This window comes from Candoia aspera, chromosome 4 (genome assembly GCF_035149785.1).
Source record: "Candoia aspera isolate rCanAsp1 chromosome 4, rCanAsp1.hap2, whole genome shotgun sequence".
In the NCBI taxonomy this organism is placed as follows: domain Eukaryota; kingdom Metazoa; phylum Chordata; class Lepidosauria; order Squamata; family Boidae; genus Candoia; species Candoia aspera.
Genome location: NC_086156.1, coordinates 93,550,016 through 93,573,070, shown reverse-complemented (window position 1 = coordinate 93,573,070; position 23,055 = coordinate 93,550,016). Strand labels below are relative to the sequence as shown.

The window sequence follows — 23,055 nt, the reverse complement described above, 5'->3', positions numbered from 1 at the left end:
CTAATACCCCCACCTGCTCGGCCTCTCTCACTTGTCAGCCAGGAGGTTATCTCATGCACTCCTACCCACCTCCTGCCTCTCACTCTGGTGGTGACTACTCTCCCACACCACACCTACATACACTCCCCGACTCCCCCCCTTGTCTCTCACCCCCAGGAGGGAGTCCTCACTCACACTGGGGGGGCCCTACAGCTCTCCACAGTTGCTGGGCAGATAGGGAGGGGATGGCTATGTTTTCAATGCCACGTCCCCCACTCCAGGTCACTGAGGCTTGTCGCGCTGATGTCTTCACCCCTGGGTCTGTCACATCAGCTGGTTGGTTCTCCCAGGCTCTCCCAGCCTGGCTGGTCTTCCATGACTGGTCTACCAATCTGTCCCACTACCAGTCTACCGCACCACCAAGTTACCTCACCGGACCAGCCCTCTGAGGCTGGTCTGCCCCACTATCGGGCTGCTGGTCTGTTGTGCACTGAACTCTCCCAGGCTGGTACTCCGAGGCCGGTTGGCTGGTTGACCACGCCTCTGGTCTGCTGCATTGTCAAACCACCCCACCATTCCTCCAAACCACCGAATCACTTCAGGTCCCCTCCAGGCCATGCTATTCAGGCTCCCCACGCTGTTATGTTCCCCAAGGAGCCGGGGTCCTCACTCAGACTGGGGGGCTGCTGGCACACCGCCCCCTTCCGGGCTTGTTGCATTGCTGGGGTTCACCCAGGCTCACCCAGGTCTGCCATCCCCCACTGCTCCATCCAGGAGGCTCCCTCTGACACAGACCCTTCAAACATGAGGGGCTGGGGGTCCTCAAAAGGTCTGGGGGGGGAGAAAAAGGTGGAAAAATTGGGAGTCTCCCTTACAGCAGCAGTCAGCGTCAGTGTCTGCTCTCGGTCGCCATCTTGGAGCTATAATTATGAATTATATGAATTATATAATTATGAATTATAGGGTTCATAATTATAATTATGTCTCCTATGTATTAGATACTTAGTGGAACCATGAAAGAAAACATATTTGCCAACTGTAATGCTAAAATAAGGAGTAAACTTTCCATGGTTCATATTATTAGTTTATAAAAGCTAAGCAGATAGGAAAAACCTAGTTACTTTAACTGGCTTGTTTTGAATTTGTAACATCTAATGTTGGAATGAAATGGGAAATGTTTAGATACTTGTGCAATATAGCAAGCTGGTTTGAATTGTTATAAATGGAAGTAAATTGAGTATGTATGTATGTATGTTTAGGCTGCTCCTCAAGAAGTTGAATTCAGATGAAGATAGCAACCCTTTGTTCCCTCTAAAATTGGTGGTTATTTAATCATTTTCTCCTTGATTTTAGAGAGGTTTGAGTGCAATCTAGCCCCTCTTTCTTCCTTCAGCTCTGCCACATTGCAACCCATATAATCTGCAACTAATTCACAAAGTGCAATATCCACTTTGTGTCTCTGTTGTCTTAACCTAGATCTCACTTCAGATCTCACTAGGTTTATCTTGCTTTCATCTGTATGCCTGTGAGTCTGCCACTTGTAGCCAGCACCTTCATCCATTTGCTAGTTAACCCAAATTAACTGAGCCCTAAGAATGGGACGCGGTGGCGCTGCGGGTTAAACCGCTGAGCTGCTGAGCTTGCTGATTGGAAGGTTGGCGGTTCGAATCCGCGTGATGGGGTCTGCTCCTGTTACTAGTCCCAGCTCCTGCCAACCTAGCAGTTCGAAAACATGCAAATGTGAGTAGATTAATAGGTACTGCTTCGGCAGGCAGGTAACGGTGTTCTGTGTAGTCATGCTGGCCACATGACCACGGAAGTGTCTATGGACAAACGCCGGCTCTTCGGCTTTGAAACGGAGATGAGCACCGCCCCCTAGAGTCGGACATGACTGGACTTAATGTCAAGGGAAACCTTTACCTTTACCTTTAAGAATGCCTACCCAACCTCTCTGAGATCGTCAGCTACATTAGTGTTGGTGGTGAAGTGTATTTTCTTAATTGCTTTTGGGTACTACAGCTTTCTAATTTTCATGTTAGTGTTACAGTGTTTTCCTCTTGACTTGGCTGGAAGAAAACAAGCAGCTAAGCAGGAGGCATGGTTGGCAATGTTTCTAATCACAAAATGATCACCCATAGATACCAATCATGTATGTTCACCCATAGTGGAAGAGGAGAATGACAGAAAGCTCATTTCCAAGACATGCTCAGGAACTAGAATATTTGAGAAAATACAGTATTGTACAGCCAGTTTGGTGTAGTGCTTAAGGCACCAGGCTAGAAACCAGGAGAGGACCATGAGTTCTAGTCCCACTTCAGGCACAAATCCAGCTGGGTGACCTTGGGTCAGTCATTCTCTTTCAGCCCTAGGAAGGAGGCAATGGCAAAACCACTTTTGAAAAACCTTGCCAAGAAAACTGCAGGGAAGTTGCCAGATTCAAAAACTGACCTTTAGGCACAAAAAACAAAAACAAATAAACAAAACAAAACAAAAACAAAAAACAAAAGCACCCCCCCCCCCAAAACCAGCTCTTCTGCAGCAAGAGATATGTCTTGCATATTTTCCTTTCATGTTCAGGCAGGTAGGGACAAAATAAATACCTTTTGCATCAACTGGGAGAAGAACCAGCTCAGGTCTGGGAACAATTCTAGACACCAAGGCAAGCCTGGCATCCCCCCACACACACTCCAGATATCAGCATACAGAAATTATGGGAGTCAATCAGGTCAATGTCAGATACCAAAAAGTTTAATCAAACTTGTGCCCATTTTTGTCCCCTGGAGGGGATGCTGCTTCTGTCCAAGGCCCTGGACAGGACGTTGCACATCGCATACGGCAATGATCTCCACCCATTCAAGTAATAATTGACATCAGGGATGTTACTGCAGTTGATGGACTTCAAATGCAGCATCAGCTTCTTAGAGCTCAGGATGATCAGATTGCACTCTGCAAATTGGAGCCTCTACTAAATTAGCACTCTCAGCTAGTCTTGACATTAATTAAGCACTGTCCAAGCACACTTCAGTTCAACTGCAGATTGCTCAGCTTTCTCCTCTGGATGCAGGAGGATGGGACCTACACCCACACCTCTTGACAAGATCATTGTGAAGTTCAGCAACCCTTCAGCAGATCTCTTTGCAAACTGAGTCAGTTCATCTCCTGGGCCTTCAGTGGCCATCCTGTGAGTCTTCTTGCCACTCCCCTGTTGACTTGCATTTAGCATAAGCTATACTGAGAGAAAAAAGACATCATCCAGGTAGCTCCCATCCAGCCCAGAAGACTTTGCAAGTCTGAGTTGGTGTAACTGTCCATAACTTCCCATGGCCCTATCCACCAGACTGTACCTCCTAGGTCAGGACATCCAGTGCCACCCAGGCCTAGCTGGTTACATCTGGACACCTAGATGGCAATCACCAGTATTTCATCTGGATGTGGATGGAGCAGGGAGCTGAATTAAAAGATATCCATGGTGTCCTCCAACTCAGGTATTCTATGATTCTTCAGTTTTGTCATCTTTAGCTAGGAAGGTAATATTCAGACCTTCAACATGTTTAGCAGTTATGGAATTTTGTTTATTTGAATTATTCCATTACTTATTTTGCTAGGATACATTATAGCACATATCTTAATTGGTTTTGCAATTAAAAAGTCATTATAAGTTTGTTGTCCCTACTGGGTTGCTGTATTTTGCAGTTTTATTATTCAAATAATTTCTGCTCTGCTGTCTTGCAAGATTTCCAAGTACAGTGGGGGTATAAAATGTGACTGGATATTTGGTGGGGGTGGTGGGGGTGTCTCATCACAATGAGAGAGCATTTTAAAATGCAGAATGGATCTTTTGCCTCTACCCACTTTGGGATAGTTAACACTGAAAGATTATTTGCCTTTCAAACTCCTATGTCTGTCACAGAATGCTCAATGGCTAAACTGACAAGAAAGAAAGTTCATTTATTCTTTATTATTCCCCTGTTGTATATTTGGGGTAAGCTATTTCTGAGATTTGACCAGATGAGATAATTTTAAATTCAGAGAATCCTTATTCCTTCCAATGTAGCAAGAAAAGACTTTACACTAACCCTTTATTTGAAGGATTAATAAAGGGAAGGTGTGATGGTAAAACCAGAATGTCTAATAAATCCAATGGGATTTTATGGAATTGTTGAAGGATTTGATGCATGTATAAAATGGGAATGGGAGAATATATATGACCAAAAGCACACACTGTATTGATAATTTTTGTTCATTATGTGTTAAATTTGCTCAAGCAAGGACTTTAAAATCTGGTTTTACTGTAAACTTGATGATCATAGGCTGGGTCAGAAGAGTTTGCCCATTTGTCTTCTTGAGTTTCCTTGCACATTCATATAACAACTTCAGAATAATACAGTAAACCGCGTGGCGGGGTGAGTTCCCGTTGCTCGTCCCAGCTCCTGCACACCAAGCAGTTCGAAAACATGCAAATGTGAGTAGATTAATTGGTACCGCTTCGGCGGGAAGGTAACGGCGTTCCGTGAGTCATGCTGGCCACATGACCCGGAAGTGTCCTATGGACAACGCCGGCTCCAAGGCTTTGAAACGGAGATGAGCACCGCCCCCTAGAGTCGGACACGACTGGACTTTACGTCAAGGGAAACCTTTACCTTTACCTTACAATTCAACTGTGGCCTCATTACTATTACATACAATTTTGGACAAAAGATGCAAACAAGTAGTCCAGCACTGGAAGCCAAGATGGAGAAGACTTCCACAGCCACCATATATTTCCCCTTGGTGCTCAGGTAGGTGGGGACAAAAGAGGCCCAGACACTGCAAAACATCAGCAAGCTGAAAGTGATGAATTTAGCTTCATTGAAAGTGCTGGGTAAGCCCCTAGCAAGGAAAGCTACAGCAAAGCTAGTGAGAGCCAAGAATCCCATGTACCCTAGGACACAGTAAAACAAGGGGGCTGAGCCTTCATTACATTCAACCACAGTTTCTTCAGCCAAGGAATGATTGTCCAGATCTGGATATGGAGGAGCAGTAGAGAGCCACAAAGAGCAAATCCCCACTTGGATCAAGGAGCAGAAGGTAACTACAGAATTTCCCAGTCTTTTACCCACCCATTTCCTCATCTTACTCCCTGGCTTGGTGGCCATGAAAGCAACAACCACTGTGATGGTTTTTGCCAGTATAGAAGAAACAGCCATGGAGAAGATGATGCCAAAAGACATTTGTCGGAGGTAGCAGGTCACAGCAAGTGGTTGGCCAATGAATAGGAGAGAGCAGAGGAAGCAGAGCATGAGACAGATGAGCAGGGAGTAAGTGAGGTCCCGGTTGTTGGCTTTGACCATGGGGGTATTCCTGTGTTTGATAAAGATTCCCAAGACCAAAGCAGTGATCAGAGCAGAAAGAAGAGCCAGGAAAGCCAAAGCAAATCCCAAAGGCTCTTGATAAGTCAGGAAATTTGGAATTTTAGGGAGGCATTGATTTCTTTCTCTGTTGGCATATTGATTTTCTGGGCAAGCAAAACAATCATCTCTATCTGAAAAAGAGAACAGGTACCATTGTAGATATTCAAATGTGCCCCAGAGTAATTCTTCATAGAAGTGGAATGGAAATTCAGGACTGGAGTTTTACTTTTTTCTTCCCTCTTTTGTGATCTGATAAATACTGAAGTGTGAATGCTATGATCAGTGGGAAAAAATACATCCGTATGCATATAAAATTACTGTAATAAGCATTTCACATTTATTACAAGTGGCACCAAACTTGGTGCAGAAAATCTCATATGAGAATCACTTTAACAATCTTTCTTGGGGGAAGAAGCAGCAGATAAATAAATTGGAATGGAAATGGCTTCAGAAGCATTTTGGAAGCATCATGAAAATGTGGGATGTGCTGTAAAGCTTCCTCCATTCTTTCCCCAGTTAGAATGTCATACACACCCTGGGCCTAGCTAAGGGTTATTCCTTCCTATTAATTTCAATACTGGAAGAGGACAAACAGAATAACAAACCTCATTTTCCACTAATGTTGGCTGCCAGCATGAACCCAACAGATTAATGAATGTAATAAGTGCTGTGGCATCAGAGTTACAAATTTTCTTTTACTGTACTTCATAACCCTTCATTTTACGCCTCTTACCCTTCTGATCTGAAATCTTCCCTTCAGGGCATGGAGCGCAATTATAACAGCAAAATGGCTCCCCTTCTTTTTTTTCCCTGTTGAATCCTGGATGGCAGTTATCGTTGCATGTTGCAAGAGGCAAGACCTGTCCATACATAGCATGAAAATTTATGTGTTTTTTTTCATTTATATCTAATTGGTTAATTTATTATAATTGACATCTTTGAATTAAAATAAATGCCAAGTGACAAGAATACTGATGTTGGGGAGGTCTGTTCTGCATCTTTAATTGCTATCGTCCAAACAATAAATATATCTCACATTAGTACACCATGGATTTGGTGAGTTATTTTTGTAAGGATGCTTGCAAGCTTGAAAACTGTCCTACCTCCACTTTCCTGTGGCTGCACATTCTCTTTCCCTTTATACTTTCTTTTGGCAAAATGGTTCATCTTCTGCAAGAGTATAACTCTCTTTGTCTATCATTACATATTTCCCACTACCAGGTCAAGGTGATTTGTTAATAGTAGAATAAGAGAGACTTATCAAAAGAAGGCCAGCGTTAGTTCTTCAAGTACAATAGCTTCAATATCTGAGAAATATGTGAGCTGCAAGGAATGGACTGACTTTTTTGAACCGATTACCTTTTTTTTCTTATCTCATATCAGATTTCTTGGTTTTTCATAAATACAATTATGAAATTGTACTTATGAAAATTATTAGTATCCATAACTTGATTTTTGATTCCTAAGTAAAGAACGTGGCACAGTGTTCTATTAAATTTAATTCTATTACTTTAGTTCTTTTAGTAACCTCTCAAGATTGCTTAGAAGTTGGTTTCTCTCATCTACTTCTTGGTCATTTGTAGTGTTCATAAACATTTTATACACAATAATACACAAATGCAAGAATAAAGAACCCAGAAGTGAACTTTTGGATATCTCTGTTGGTATTGGATTGTCTTGCAAAGAGCAAGCCACTAAGTTACTATGGTAACAAAACACTTTGGCAGGGTGAACAGGTCAAACTTAAGTATCCTCAGTTTTGGGTGTGAAAAGATGACTGCATAAGATAAAGCTGCTGATTTGCCTGTGAAAGGAACTTGCCTGGCCTTGTTTAGTTTCCTTTTACACAGCCTTCCTTCCAGTCCTACTCAGAGCACGTGTCCCTATGTGTCTGAGCTTGTAAATATAAGCTTGTAAAACTTTTGTGCCTCTCCAGGATATCTGGATATGAACCTGTTTATGTTTTGTGCTTTCTGTAAATACATTATTTTTATAGAAATACCTGGTGTGTGTTTTTTCTGAACTCTTGGGCCAAATGCTTTCCAGCAATCTCTAACAATCTCATTCAATCTTGCTTTCCAGTTTAACCAAGGAGCATTGAGGAACACTCACTGAGTATGACTTTTGAGCCCACTATACATCTATCTGTATCTTTTTTTATTGTTGCTAGCATTATTTGCAAAGTACAGCTCATTTTTAACTGTGGCTTTTCTGACATCTTCTCTACAGTTTCAAACTTTGTCTCTCTACTTTTCCTTTGTGACTTGACCCGCATAAGAAAAGAAGATATCTAAGCAAGAAAAATCAGGAATGAACTTAGGGACTGATATATCCTTTCTATAAGACAGGATTCTTGTCTGCTGTTTTCCATATAGCTTCTCTGTATTCAGGCCTCCCCAGTTCTTTGTAGCTAGATAACTAAGCTTGTGTCTGCTTGGGAATACCAAGCTGAAACAGAGAGTGGGAGAGACAGTATTTGGAATAAAGCCTTGCCAGGGCCTTATTACAGCAACATTCCCACTCTTTTACAGTCCATAAGGTTTTATCTGATGCGTGTGCTTATGTATGGTCCGAACTCCTTGGAGGGAGTATGAAATTAAAACGTAGGGAAATAAATATTTTTTCTCAATAATAATTCTTCCTGTGGTTATCATTCTCATCCAAATTGATGATTATAATCTGCTATTTTATATTACCTTTTCTCTGAAGAAGGTATTGCCATTTGGCAAGAAATAGTTTCAGCAAATTAATTTTCAAAGACCTTCAGTTTGCAATGAGTGATGGATGATCATGGAAGAATACTGGATAACTTTTTAGTTCAGTGGTGTGAGCATATACAGTAATATCTCACCTGATTAAATGCTCTGTGCCAGGAGATGATCTCCTTGTTCAGGGAGATTTCTTTGCCCAGTGAGGCCTGGAAATCCATTGTCCCAACTTTTATTCTATGGATGGATCGGTTTGGAAAAGTAATCCAGTTGATAATGTCAAAGCCAGCTACCAATTCCCCATTGCTGTTAAAAACAACCTTCTCCCCAGCAGTGTTGTTAAATGAGACGTATGTTAGAAAATGGTTAAGCTATGAGGAGTTTAAAATAAAAGGAGAAATAACAATATAAAAAGAGTGTTAGTTTTGTTATTCATAATCTAGAATTTGTTTTTATGTTCATGAATGAATTCAGTTTGCAAACAGCACAAATAGGACTTACACCCTGAATGTATCTAAGAACGGTAGCAAGAGGATTGGGAAGGCATGATAAACTACTTCAAGCAACATAAGATCTAAGACTGAGAATACTTCTTTGAACAATGGAGTCACACTTCTGAACTGTCACATATCAACAGAATGGGTTTGGATATGAGACCTTACCTGCCAGGGTTTTAATTCTAGAGCTTCACATCTTGTTCTGCTTGGCAGGGCTCTACTTTTGGGCCTGGAGGAGCATAGAGCATATAAAGCATGTGCTATGGCCTGAACTGCATTGTAGATGCTATAGCTTTGGCCAGTCATGCTCATTTCAAAAAATGGACCAGGAAGGTTTTCTAACTTCTCATCTCCCCTGCAGGTTTTTGTGTTCTCCTTATTCATATCAGACTCCGGGAAAGAACACTTGAATGCCTGCTTCCAGATGAGTGTGATAAAACCATCTCCTTTTGGATAGAGAGGATCTAAGCTCTGAAGGAAATTTTGGAACTCCAGCTTCTCGAAGGAGTGAATTGCAAAAGATAAAGCACCATGAAAAGTGCTCTCATCCCAACCCATAAAGGTATGTGATGCAAAAGCCCACTCAGAACTCATAACCCACACTTTATATACATCTGTAACTACAGTACTTGTCAACATTGCCATTTGTATTAATCCCGCTATAGCAAACACTGTTTGAGTATGTGCATTTAAAACAATGACATTGGTCAGGTTTAGAAGAGGGTTCATGTTCTCCATGTGATCCATTACATCTGTGATCTCAAACCAGGAACCCATTACAGGTATTTTTTCAGTGAAAGCTGCACAGATGCCATTGGGAGAAAATTTTGTTGTCAATGTTTGGATGAAATGTATTCCTTTATCATCATCCATTGCAATGATCCCAACCCATGTCCACTGGAACTGCAAAAGTAGCTGAACAATCCCAGTATACTGAACCTCTTCATTGGGTACCATCTGGTAGATGGTAGGGAACTTGCTTTTATTATGTACTTCTGGAGGACGGAAAGAGTAGGTGACCTTTATTAAGTAGAGAAAGAAAATGAAATTGTTAAGATGAGTGCCATGAGAATGCTTGTTCTAAAGAATTCTTCAAGATCTCTGCTGAAGAGACTTCTGGTGGGAATATGGCCAACTGAACAGCTGTGTCTCCATGGACAGAACTGTCAGTGGAGGCTTGTTTTGGGCTCAGGCAGGCTTTTTCCCTGAATCCCAGGAGTGCTTTCATGATAAAGAAAATGCTCAGAATCATCCCATCTGCTCTCCAAAATGCCGTCTTGCAGCCAGAGAATTGCAAACAGTGTTCGTGACGATCCGGTAAGAGACGATGGGAGGCAGGGACATTACCATTTCCGTGCTGTGCTGTAGCCTTTCCATGCCATGCTGTAGCCTTAAAGGGACATTAGGTCAAGCCACCCCATTTCTAAACCACATAATTTATCTATTGTTTAAGTTTATATACCCCAAGAGAGGTTTTCTACAGCAAGAAGAAGCAGACTCTCTTGGTGCTTATCGCTATTCCTGGATTAAATTTTTAAAATCTTTTAAAGTTTTGGCTTGTTTCCCATTTAAAGATTAAGGAGGGCTAAGAATAAATAACTGCCTCCCTGTTATTATTTTTGCACTGAATTTGAAGGATTTAATATTTTCCTATACATTGAATTTGCTGTTTTGAATCTCCAACCTTCTGTTCACTTTTCCTGAGAGCTACTTGTTAGCACACTTTCTCTTCTCTCAATTTCATTTGGAAACTTTCAACTAACTCATTAACTGCTATCTGCATGAGTCAAGTATCTAAGGGGTGCCATAATCTACTATATGAAACATGGAGGATTTCAAGGAGATTTTCTCAGAGTTCTGTTGTGAGCTTAAGCAGACCTACAGTACAAACAGATCTTATCAGATTCCTGTCAAGCTATTTTGCAGGATACATCTGCTTTAAAATGTGCCATCTGGCTGAGAACGTTATGGAAGAAGCTGAAGATTTTAACAAAGATAGAGATGTTTCTACCAACAGTGAAACTGAAGTCTTTGTTGAAATGCTAAGCAAAGAGTTCATGCTGGTGCTGAAGGAGTTAAAGGGACAGCCTGAATTGCAGATCACAAACAGAGTTCTTTTTCTGAGGGAATGTTATGGGAAAGAAGAAGCCCTGTTCTGTGGGAGGTTCTTTCCTGAGAAGTCTGAGTTTTTAAGGGAGGCAGTTGGACTGTTTGATTTCTGTATGAAAAATGCCTTGTGTATAATATAGAGATATGTAAATGTCTTGGTATATTACAAAGTGGGCTAAACATTTAAGAATGTTTAATTGCATTGATAATGAAGCTTTTATGATTCCATTTCTCTTTAATGATTTGGGTTAAGACTTATTGGATTCTTTTAAAGATTTGTTTGATTTTTGATACTTATAAGGTATCTATAAGGTATAATAATAATTGTTTGGTTTTTAGGTTTAATAGGGTTAAGATTGTTGTAGTATTATTAATTATAAAAATAGACAATTTATATGTTTTTATAATTTGACTTTTATTATAGTGGACAGAAATATATCGAATAGTGGTAGGAAGGAAATAATTAAATAATTTTTTTGGGGGGGGGAGGAAAGTTGATTTAGAGATCTATATACTTCTTTTCTTAATATAAAGGCAAGTAACAATTGCATTTAGTGATTTATATATGTGCTAATGGAATGATTTATAGAAATAATGTGATCTTTGTTTGATATAGAGTAAGGGATTGATCTTCAGCAAAGGATTGTTATCTTCAGCAAAGGATCATTACCTTGTCGTGTGGCTGGAGCTTGAGCACCTCAGTGATGCCATGAACTAAACCGTGAAGGGCCACCCAAGACGGGAAGGTCGTGACAGAGAGGTCAGACTAAATGCGATCTCTGGGGAAGGTAATGGCAACCCACCCCAGTATTCTTGCCGTGAAAACTAAATAAATCAGTACAACCAGAGATATGTCGGTATACCATCTGTCCTAACTGCCAGGAAACACGCTGAGACAAGGAACTGGTCTCTAATGTTTTATTGCTTGTACATAACAGGAATCCTAACAAACTGAAGAAGCATGGGAAAAACCCAGCCATATAAACCCCAAAGGTTAAGGCAGTCCCGGTCTCTGTCTCTTTGAATGGCTACCTAATTCCTCAGTGCTACGCATGCGCTTAACAGTCTGGATGGGAGCCCCCTGCTCACCATCCTTACTCATGCCACCATCGGAAGATGAGACCCCCAGGTCAGAAGATGGTCAAAATGCTATTGCGGAGGAACAGAGGATGAGTTCAACTAGCCCCAGATGTGATGTCGCAGCTAGCTCAAAGCCGAAAGGATGGCTAGTGGCCGACGGTGCTGGTGGTGAACAGTGAATGCTAATGTTGATCTAAGGATCAACACACCATTGGAACCTGGAATGTAAGATCTATGAGCCAGGGCAAATTGGATGTGGATATTGGTGAGATGTCAAGATTAAAGATAGACATTCTGGGCGTCAGTGAACTGAAATGGACTGGAATGGGCCACTTCACATCAAACGACCACCAGATCTACTACTGTGGACAAGAGGACCACAGAAGAAATGGAGTAGCCTTCATAATTAATAGTCAAGTGGCTAAGGTGGTGCTAGGATACAATGCAAAAAATGATAGAACGATCTCAATTCGAATTCAGGGCAAGCCATCTAACATCACAGTGATCCAAATATATGCCTCAACCACAGATGCTGAAGAAGCTGAAGTAGAGCAGTTCTATGAGGATCTGCAGCACCTACTGAACAACACGCCTAAAAGAGATGTTATTTTCATCACGGGAGACTGGAATGCTAAGGTGGGCAGTCAGATGACACCCGGAATAACAGGTAAGCATGGCCTCGGATAACAAAATGAAGCAGGACATAGGCTGATAGAATTTTGCCAAGACAATTCACTCTGCATAACGAACACTCTCTTCCAACAACCTAAGAGACGGCTTTATACATGGACTTCACCAGATGGACAACACCGAAATCAGATTGACAACACCGAAATCAGATTGACTACATCCTTTGCAGCCAAAGTGATGGACATCTCTACAATCAGTAAAAACAAGACCTGGAGCTGACTGTAGTTCAGATCACAAACTTCTTATTGCACAATTTAGGATCAGACTAAAGAGATTAGGGAAGACACACAGATCAGCTAGATATGAGCTCACTAATATTCCTAAGAAATATGCAGTGGAGGTGAAGAATAGGTTTAAGGGACTGGACTTCGTAGATAGGGTCCCGGAAGAACTCTGGACAGAAGTTTGCAACATTGTTCAGGAGGCCGCAACAAAATACATCCCAAAGAAAGAGAAAACCAAGAAGGCAAAATGGCTGTCTGCTGAGACACTAGAAGTAGCCCAAGAAAGAAGGAAAGCAAAAGGCAACAGTGATAGAGGGAGATATGCCAAATTAAATGCAAAATTCCAGAGGTTAGCCAGAAGAGATAAGGAATTATTTTTAAACAAGCAATGCACAGAAGTGGAAGAAGACAATAGAATAGGAAGGACAAGAGACCTCTTCCAGAAAATTAGAAACAGTGGAGGTAAATTTCAGGCAAAAATGAGTATGATCAAAAACAAAGATGGCAAGGACCTAACAGAAGAAGAAGAGATCAAGAAAAGGTGACAAGAATATACAGAAGACCTGTATAGGAAGGATAACAATATCGAGGATAGCTTTGACGGTGTGGTCAGTGAGCTAGAGCCAGACATACTGAAGAGTGAGGTTGAATGGGCCTTAAGAAGCATTGCTAATAACAAGGCAGCAGGAGATGATGGCATCCCAACTGAACTGTTCAAAATCTTGCAAGATGATGCTGTCAAGGTTTGTTGTTGTTTATTCGTTTGGTCGCTTCCGACTCTTTGTGACTTCATGGACCAGCCCACGCCAGAGCTTCCTGTCGGTCGTCAACACCCCCAGCTCCCCCAGGGACGGGTCCATCACCTCTAGAATATCATCCATCCATCTTGCCCTTGGTCGGCCCCTCTTCCTTTTGCCTTCCACTCTCCCTAGCATCAGCATCTTCTCCAGGGTGTCCTGTCTTCTCATTATGTGGCCAAAGTATTTCAGTTTTGCCTTTAATATCATTCCCTCAAGTGAGCAGTCTGGCTTTATTTCCTGGAGTATGGACTGGTTTGATCTATTTGCAGTCCAAGGCACTCTCAGTATTTTCCTCCAACACCACAGTTCAAAAGCATCGATCTTCCTTCGCTCAGCCTTCCATATGGTCCAGCTCTCGCAGCCATATGTTCCTAGGGGGAACACCATTGCTTTAACTATGCGGGCTTTGTTGTCAGTGTGATGTCTCTGCTCTTAACTATTTTATCGAGATTTGTCATTGCTCTTCTCCCAAGGATTAAGCGTCTTCTGATTTCCTGACTACAGTCAGCATCTGCATAATCTTTGCACCTAGGAATACAAAGTCTTTCACTGTTTCTACATTTTCTCCCTCTATTTGCCAGTGATCAATCAAGCTGGTTGCCATAATCTTGGTTTTTTTGAGGTTGAGCTGCAAGCCAGCTTTTGCACTTTCTTCTTTCACCTTCATCATAAGGCTCCTCAGTTCCTCTTCACTTTCAGCCATCAAAGTGGTATCATCTGCATATCTGAGATTGTTGATGTTTCTTCCAGAGATTTTAACTCCAGCCTTGGATTCCTCAAGGCCAGCTTGTCGCATGATGTGTTCTGCATACAAGTTGAATAGGTAGGGTGAGAGTAAACAGCCCTGCCGTACTCCTTTCCCAATCTTAAACCAGGCCGTTGTTCCATGGTCTGTTCTTACTGTTGCTACTTGGTTGTTATACAGATTCTTCAGGAGGCATACAAGATGACTTGGTATCCCCATACCGCTAAGAACTTGCCACAATTTGTTATGGTCCACACAGTCAAAGGCTTTAGAATAGTCAATAAAACAGAAATAGATGTTTTTCTGAAACTCCCTGGCTTTTTCCATTATCCAGCGGATATTGGCAATTTGGTCTCTAGTTCCTCTGCCTTTTCTAAACCCAGCTTGTACATCTGGCAATTCTCGCTCCATGAAGTGCTGAAGTCTACCTTGCAGGATCTTGAGCATTACCTTACTGGCATGTGAAATGAGTGCCACTGTTCGATAGTTTGAACATTCTTGAGTGTTTCCCTTTTTTGGTATGGGGATATAAGTGGATTTTTTCGAATCTGATGGCCATTCTTGTGTTTTCCAAATTTACTGGCATATAGCATGCATTACCTTGACAGCATCATCTTGCAAGATTTTGAACAGTTCAGCTGGGATGCCGTCGTCTCCTGCTGCCTTGTTCTTAGCAATGCTTCTTAAGGCCCACTCAACCTCACTCTTCAGGATGTCTGGCTCTAGCTCACTGACCATACCGTCAAAGCTATCCCCAATATTGTTATCCTTCCTATGCAGGTCTTCCGTATATTCTTGCCACCTTTTCTTGATCTCTTCTTCTTCTGTTAGGTCCTTGCCATCTTTGTTTTTGATCATACCCATTTTGGCCTGGAATTTACCTCCAATGTTTCTAATTTTCTGGAAGAGGTCTCTTGTCCTTCCTATTCTATTGTCTTCTTCCACTTCTGTGCATTGCTTGTTTAAAAATAATTCCTTATCTCTTCTGGCTAACCTCTGGAATTTTGCATTTAATTGGGCATATCTCCCCCTATCACTGTTGCCTTTTGCTTTCCTTCTTTCTTGGGCTACTTCTAGTGTCTCAGCAGACAGCCATTTTGCTTTCTTGGTTTTCGCTTTCTTTGGGATGTATTTTGTTGCCGCCTCTTGAACAATGTTGCGGATTTCTGTCCATAGTTCTTCCGGGGCCCTATCTACTAAGTCCAGTCCCTTAAATCTATTCTTCACCTCCACTGCATATTCCTTAGGAATATTAGTGAGCTCATATCTAGCTGATCTGTGTGTCTTCCCTAATCTCTTTAGTCTGATCCTAAATTGTGCAAGAAGAAGTTTGTGATCTGAACTACAGTCAGCTCCAGGCCTTGTTTTTACCGACTGTACAGATGTCCGCCACCTTTGGCTGCAAAGGATGTAATCAATCTGATTTCGGTGTTGTCCATCTGGTGAAGTCCATGTATAAAGCCGTCTCTTAGGTTGTTGGAAGAGAGTGTTTGTTATGCAGAGCGAATTGTCTTGGCAAAATTCTATCAGCCTATGTCCTGCTTCATTTTGTTCTCCCAGGCCATACTTACCTGTAATTCGAGGTGTCATTTGATTGCCTACATTAGCATTCCAGTCTCCTGTGATGAAAATAACATCTCTTTTAGGCGTGTTGTCCAGTAGGTACTGCAGATCCTCATAGAACTGATCTACTTCAGCTTCTTCAGCATCTGTGGTTGGGGCGTATATTTGGATCACTGTGATGTTAGATGGCTTGCCCTGAATTCGAATTGAGATCATTCTGTCGTTTTTTGGGTTGTATCCAAGCACTGCTTTAGCCACTTTACTATTAATTATGAAGGCTACTCCATTTCTTCTGTGGTCCTCTTGTCCACAGTAGTAGATCTGGCGGTCATTTGATGTGAAGTGGCCCATTCCAGTCCATTTCAGTTCACTGATGCCCAGAATGTCTATCTTTAATCTTGACATCTCACCAATAACCACATCCAATTTGCCCTGGCTCATAGATCTTACATTCCAGGTTCCAATGGCGTGTTGATCCTTAGAACATCGGATTCACCGTTCACCACCAGCACCATCGGCCGCTAGCCGTCCTTTCGGCTTTGAGCTAGCTGCGTCATCACGTCTGGGGCTAGTTGAGCTCATCCTCTGTTCCTCCCCAGTAGCATTTTGATCATCTTCCGACCTGGGGGTCTCATCTTCCGATGGTATACCAACATATCTCTGGTTGTACTGATCCATTTAGTATTCACGGCAAGAATACTGGGGTGGGTTGCCATTACCTTCCCCAGGGATCGCATTTAGTCTGACCTCTCTGTCATGACCTTCCCATCTTGGGTGGCCCTTCATGGTTTAGCTCATGGCATCATTGAGGTGCTCAAGCTCCAGCACCACGACAAGGTAATGATCCTTTGCTGAAGCTGTCAAGGTAATGCATGCTATATGCCAGCAAATTTGGAAAACACAAGAATGGCCATCAGATTCGAAAAAATCAACTTATATCCCCATACCAAAAAAGGGAAACACTCAAGAATGTTCAAACTATCGAACAGTGGCACTCATTTCACATGCCAGTAAGGTAATGTTCAAGATCCTGCAAGGTAGACTTCAGCTATTCACGGAGCGAGAATTGCTGGATGTACAAGCTGGGTTTCGAAAAGGCAGAGGAACTAGGGACCAAATTGCCAATATCCGCTGGATAATGGAAAAAGCCAGGGAGTTTCAGAAAAACATCTATTTCTGTTTTATTGACTATTCTAAAGCCTTTGACTGTGTGGACCATAACAAATTGTGGCAAGTTCTTAGCGGTATGGGGATACCAAGTCATCTTGTCTGCCTCCTGAAGAATCTGTATAACGACCAAGTAGCAACAGTAAGAACAGACCATGGAACAACAGACTGGTTTAAGATTGGGAAAGGAGTACGGCAGGGCTGTTTACTCTCACCCTACCTATTCAACTTGTATGCAGAACACATCATGCAACATGCTGGGCTTGAGGAATCCAAGGCTGGAGTTAAAATTGCTGGAAGAAACATTAGCAATCTCAGATATGCAGATGATACCACTCTGATGGCTGAAAGCGAAGAGGACCTGAGGAGCCTTATGATGAAGGTGAAAGAAGAAAGTGCAAAAGCTGGCTTGCAGCTCAACCTCAAAAAAGCCAAGATTATGGCAACCAGCTTGATTGATCACTGGCAAATAGAGGGAGAAAATGTAGAAGCAGTTAAAGACTTCGTATTTCTGGGTGTGAAGATTACTGCAGATGCTGACTGTAGTCAGGAAATCAGAAGACGCTTAATCCTTGGGAGAAGAGCAATGACAAAGCTTGATAAAATAGTTAAGAGCAGAGATATCACACTGACAACAAAAGTCCACATAGTTAAAGCAATGGTGTTCCCCCTAGGAACATATGGCTGCAAGAGCTGGACCATAAGGAAGGCTGAGAGAAGGAAGATTGATGCTTTTGAGCTGTGGTTCTGGAGGAGAATTCTGAGAGTGCCTTGGATTGCAAGAAGGTCAAACCAGTCCATCCTCCAGGAAATAAAGCCAGACTGCTCACTTGAGGGAATGATATTAAAGGCAAAACCGAAATACTTTGGCCACATAATGAGAAGACAGGACACCCTGGAGAAGATGCTGATGCTAGGGAAAGTGGAGGGCAAAAGGAAGAGGGGCCGACCAAGGGCAAGGTGGATGGATGTTTTTTCTAGAGGTGATGGAGTTGTTCCTGGGGGAGCTTGGGGTGTAGACGACCGACAGGAAGCTCTGGTATGGGCTGGTCCATGAAGTCACGAAGAGTCGGAAGCGACTAAACAGATAAACAACAACAAAAGGGATTGATAGTTTTTTGCTTTTTTGTAGTTTTTATGTTTGTTTCAAACTTAATAAAGCTCTTATTAAAAAGATGATCTCTGCTGAAGAAAATATTTAATCTAGAGATAAAGCAAACTCTGCATTCTATATCCACTATTTTCTATGAAAGGAATGTTATGATGCAAGTCAGTGTTTTGTCATATAACTTCTTAATGTAAAAGCTGTAAATTCTGGACTAAAAACATCTTTCCTTTTAAACCTATCTTTATATGAACTTCATCTGTTGTTTTCCTTTATGTGACCAAGTGCTTAATATTATTTGTCTAGGCAAATTGTGTCTGTCTCTTCCTAAAAGCCATCTTTATAAAACTGTATTTGAGAATTGCTTCTGAGTAAGTTTTCTAACCTACTTTGTTGAACAACAGACATATTATGCAGTGATTTAGTCTTTTTTACTTTGATAGAGTAGGCTAAGTCAGTTCTTTGTAAAATATAAGGATGTCGATAAACCACAAGTTTTGATTCAAATCTCAACTGGACTATACAAAAGGCAGCTTCATGCCTCTGGGACCAATTTGTAGTGCATCTTATTAGCTGAATAACAGTTTTGGTTCAGGAAGCAAAAGATCCATATATCTGATTGACAATATTTGCATTAATGCAACTTGTAAGTTGTGACAAAGTTGGACAGAATTTGTGGGCTAATAGATTTTATGGGAAAAATGCATCCTAGCAAATTTTAGTTTGATAGATCTACTGAGTTTACTATTAGGCTCTTTACATTTTTTACGTAAAAAGGAAACTGTCTTCTGTTTGAACAACCTTTATAGGTTAGAAATGTCTAGGAAAAAGGAAAGGAAAAGAACAATTGTTTATAAATAGCTATGAAACAATCATATTGAAGTGGTTATCACTAAGAAATTGGTGAATTTCAGAAGACTAGAGAAAGGAATTTTTCTCTTCTTCACATCATGATTATTTTTATTCACCTTATTCTTGAGAGAGATAATTTGAATAACAATGTTGTATAATATAGAGATATCCTTAGGTAAGAAACCATTGGAAGGATAGGTGCAGAGATTAGGGAAGTAATTAAAAGTTAATTACAATCAGTGTTCTATAGTCAATAGAATAAGATACGGAAAACATAAATCAAGGCTTAAAACATTTTAAGCAATCTGACTGAATAGGCATGTCTATTAAGCAACAGCTAGCAACTTAATAAATGACCTCTATGTGCTTGAATGAGAAATCATCATCATCATCATTTGTTCTTTTCTCAGTTGGAACCAAACTCAGAGGAAATGCAACAAGGAGAAGTACTGGAATAATGAACATCTGCAAGAAAGAATAGAATCCCAAAGACTGATAGACTATAAATTTCTTTCAAATGTTTTGTTCCTGGACAGAGAATCATCAAATAAAGGTAGAATTCTGGGTTAGTTCAAAAGGAATTTTTGAATAATTAATAAATGTATAGGATCATTTGGCTTTCAGTCTGGCCCAAGAAACTGCATGTACAGATTCTGGGTATCTTGAAATTATTCTAATTTTATAAATGGCATCATTAGCAAACACGCAGGAGCATGCAGATCTGGATTTGGTCTGCCCGCGTAATTTCTATTTCATTCCAATATCTATTGACTCAGGCCTGAATCAGGCCTGTTTGGTGCTGCCTTAGGGTGCAGCTATTCTGAGGTCTATGTCTGGGAAAGGCATGGTATCAGGTGACACTACTAACCATTTCAAATAGAATCATTTGAATTCTTATATTACCAATATTTTCATTTCAAAGGAAGCAAAATCTGTCTGTAACAAACCCACCGCTCACTCAGACATCTCCCTTCTCTTCTACCTTCAGCAACAGTAAGAATTAATTTAGGATATCATTAAATATATCTAAATTCTGCAGCCTTATGACCATTCCTTACCTGTGAAATCTTATAGGGGCTTAATATGTTGTTTATGTAGATAGTAGTTTCAGAATCAGGTCCCCCAATGACAGCTAGCAGATTCTTCTGAAAGCCACAGTGGTAGTTGAAGATAGGTTTCTGCCAACTGGATAGAAGACCCAAGGTGTTCTGATAAGTCTTCCTAGCATCAAAGTAACTGTCATAGATGTGGAATCCTAAGGAGATATTGGGTAAGATCTTAGGGTTCTCGTTGATCTCCTTCACAGCAAATACCAAAGACAGGACATGCTGGTAGTTTTTCGGCACTGCACTAAAATGACAGTTAAACGCTTTATCAGTTCATTCAGTTCTTCATTGTCTTAAATGAGCAGTTGCCTCAGAATATAAACCTGCCTCTTGGAAGTTACATATGTATGTTTAGAGTCAAAGTAGTTCTGGTTTGGGATGGTGCTGTGAGCGCATGTCTCTTGCCTCTCTCCTGCTTAAAGTGTTTTCAAACTTCTGAATTATTGGACTGTGTGGATAAAAACTTTGATCATCGGGTAAATAAAACTTTTTATTACATATTTTGCTTCCTTCTATTGTGATGGCAACTACACCTAAATGATCAACAGCTAACTTAATTTCAGCTGTGCTATTATCTGCCAAGCCAGGGAAAATAGTGGACGAGGAGTCTTCAACTAATTTGCTAAAAGAAATTTTGGCTTGGGTACAAATCTTGAAGCTGATCCAACAAGATCTGGCAGAGCTTAAAATGATTTATAGCAGATGCAAGAGAAAATGGCTTGCTATGATGTCTGGCTAGCTGCTCAAGAGATTATAATTCAAGCTAATCATAATATTTTGCATAAATGAATTACTTATTTAGAGTCACAATTGCACTGGAAAAATCTATGTGTCATTGTCAATCAAACCTGGCTGAATTTATGGAGGATTTTTTCAGAAAGCTCCTCTCTTTGGGAATGCACCTTCCAGGTGAGATTGAACATATGACTAAAATTCCTTTGAGTTGGAAGACTGGAACTAGTTCCATTATTATTATTGTGCAATTCCTTCTTGTTACTGTAGGAGATGAGATGAGGAATCAGTAAAGTCTTTGTTGAAGTGGTTCCAGCCAAAGTAAGATATCAATCTGTCCTGATTTTACTAAGGAAGTCTCCGAAAAGACAAGGCTTTTCACAAAAGCATTTAGTCTTGCCAGGTCAACACAACTTCAATATGTCATGTGCTTCCCAGCTACATTCTGCATTAATCACCAAGACCAGATTCACAGATCTGATAATCCTTTTAGTGTAGAGGATTTTATCTTATCTTTGAAATTTGCTGATGGACAAGCCTGATTGTCTCTTACTGTATGGAATCTGCTGAGGGAGAAGTTTCAATCTGCCTAAAGATGTGCTGGAAAAGCCTCATTTTAAAAGGCTCTATGTTTTCACTTTTTTTTCTTGTACTCCTTTCTTGTTTTTGTTATTATTCACTTCGTGACAAAAAAGTCTGGGCATATTGCCAACTTTAGTGTCTATCTTTAAACACAGTAGAATTACCTGAAGTAATAAGTTTGAAACTGTTCTGTACATTTCATCTACAAGAAGAGAGACAAAACCACAGTGCTGTCTCAAACAGGATGTCGTGTATTTCTTATTTTTTCATTTTCTTTTAGGGTTCTTTTTAGTTTCTTTAATAATATTACTTGCTTGCTGCTTTAATTTCTTACACATAATCACATTTTTCTTTTTCTTTTCTTATGTATATTCACCGTGTGGGAAATAGATTCTCTCTCTCTATGTAATAGAATTATATTTAAATACTAATTTGAATTTTTATGGCAGTTCTACATCTGTGAGCAATACTAGAAAGCATGGTAAATATTTAAATATGGAAAAGTTCATTTCTAGATATTTGTTAAATGGTACAGGTCAAAAAATAAATTGGTGTTGGGAGAATATTGATAAGAGGGCAAAAATAAAATTAGTGGATGAAGTTAGTCTCGCAAAAGGGTTGCGAGAATCTAAGAAACAAAATTATGGACAGAAGTTGGCAGCATTGTTCAGGAGGTGGCAACAAAATACATCCCAAAGAAAGAGAAAACCAAGAAGGCAAAATGGCTGTCTGCTGAGACACTAGAGGTAGCCCAAGAAAGAAGGAAAGCAAAAGGCAACAGTGATAGGGGGAGATATGCCCAATTAAATGCAAAATTCCAGAGGTTAGCCAGAAGAGATAAGGAATTATTTTTAAACAAGCAATGCGCAGAAGTGGAAGAAGACAATAGAATAGGAAGGACAAGAGACCTCTTCCAGAAAATTAGAAACATTGGAGGTAAATTCCAGGCCAAAATGGGTATGATCAAAAACAAAGATGGCAAGGACCTAACAGAAGAAGAAGAGATCAAGAAAAGGTGGCAAGAATATACAGAAGACCTATATAGGAAGGATAACAATATCGGGGATAGCTTTGACGGTGTGGTCGGTGAGCTAGAGCCAGACATCCTGAAGAGTGAGGTTGAGTGGGCCTTAAGAAGCATTGCTAATAACAAGGCAACAGGAGATGACGGCATCCCAGCTGAACTGTTCAAAATCTTGCAAGATGATGCTGTCAAGGTAATGCATGCTATATGCCAGCAAATTTGGAAAACACAAGAATGGCCATCAGATTCGAAAAAATCCACTTATATCCCCATACCAAAAAAGGGAAACACTCAAGAATGTTCAAACTATCGAACAGTGGCACTCATTTCACATGCCAGTAAGGTAATGCTCAAGATCCTGCAAGGTAGACTTCAGCACTTCATGGAGCGAGAATTGCCAGATGTACAAGCTGGGTTTAGAAAAGGCAGAGGAACTAGAGACCAAATTGCCAATATCCGCTGGATAATGGAAAAAGCCAGGGAGTTTCAGAAAAACATCTATTTCTGTTTTATTGACTATTCTAAAGCCTTTGACTGTGTGGACTATAACAAATTGTGGCAAGTTCTTAGTGGTATGGGGATACCATACCTCCTGAAGAATCTGTATGCCTCCTGAAGAATCTGTATAACGACCAAGTAGCAACAGTAAGAACAGACCACGGAACAACGGACTGGTTTAAGATTGGGAAAGGAGTACGGCAG

The 23,055-nt window shown here is 40.7% G+C and overlaps 2 protein-coding genes across 2 annotated transcripts in view; both read right to left on the bottom strand.

The window, feature by feature from the left end:
• Nucleotides 1-23,055, bottom strand: part of LOC134495537 (V-set domain containing T-cell activation inhibitor 1-like) — a 142,664-nt gene that overhangs the window by 24,409 nt on the left and 95,200 nt on the right. The gene's annotated exons all lie outside the window — the stretch shown is intronic.
• On the bottom strand, nucleotides 708-20,337 carry LOC134496090 (vomeronasal type-2 receptor 26-like). The gene is made up of 5 exons (XM_063301848.1): nucleotides 19,968-20,337; nucleotides 8,221-8,314; nucleotides 6,103-6,229; nucleotides 4,626-5,500; nucleotides 708-899 (listed from the first exon to the last, which is right to left on the bottom strand). Exons 2-5 carry the CDS (start codon nucleotides 8,296-8,298, stop codon nucleotides 708-710), a joined length of 1,272 nt encoding a protein of 423 aa, XP_063157918.1. The 5' UTR covers nucleotides 8,299-8,314; nucleotides 19,968-20,337.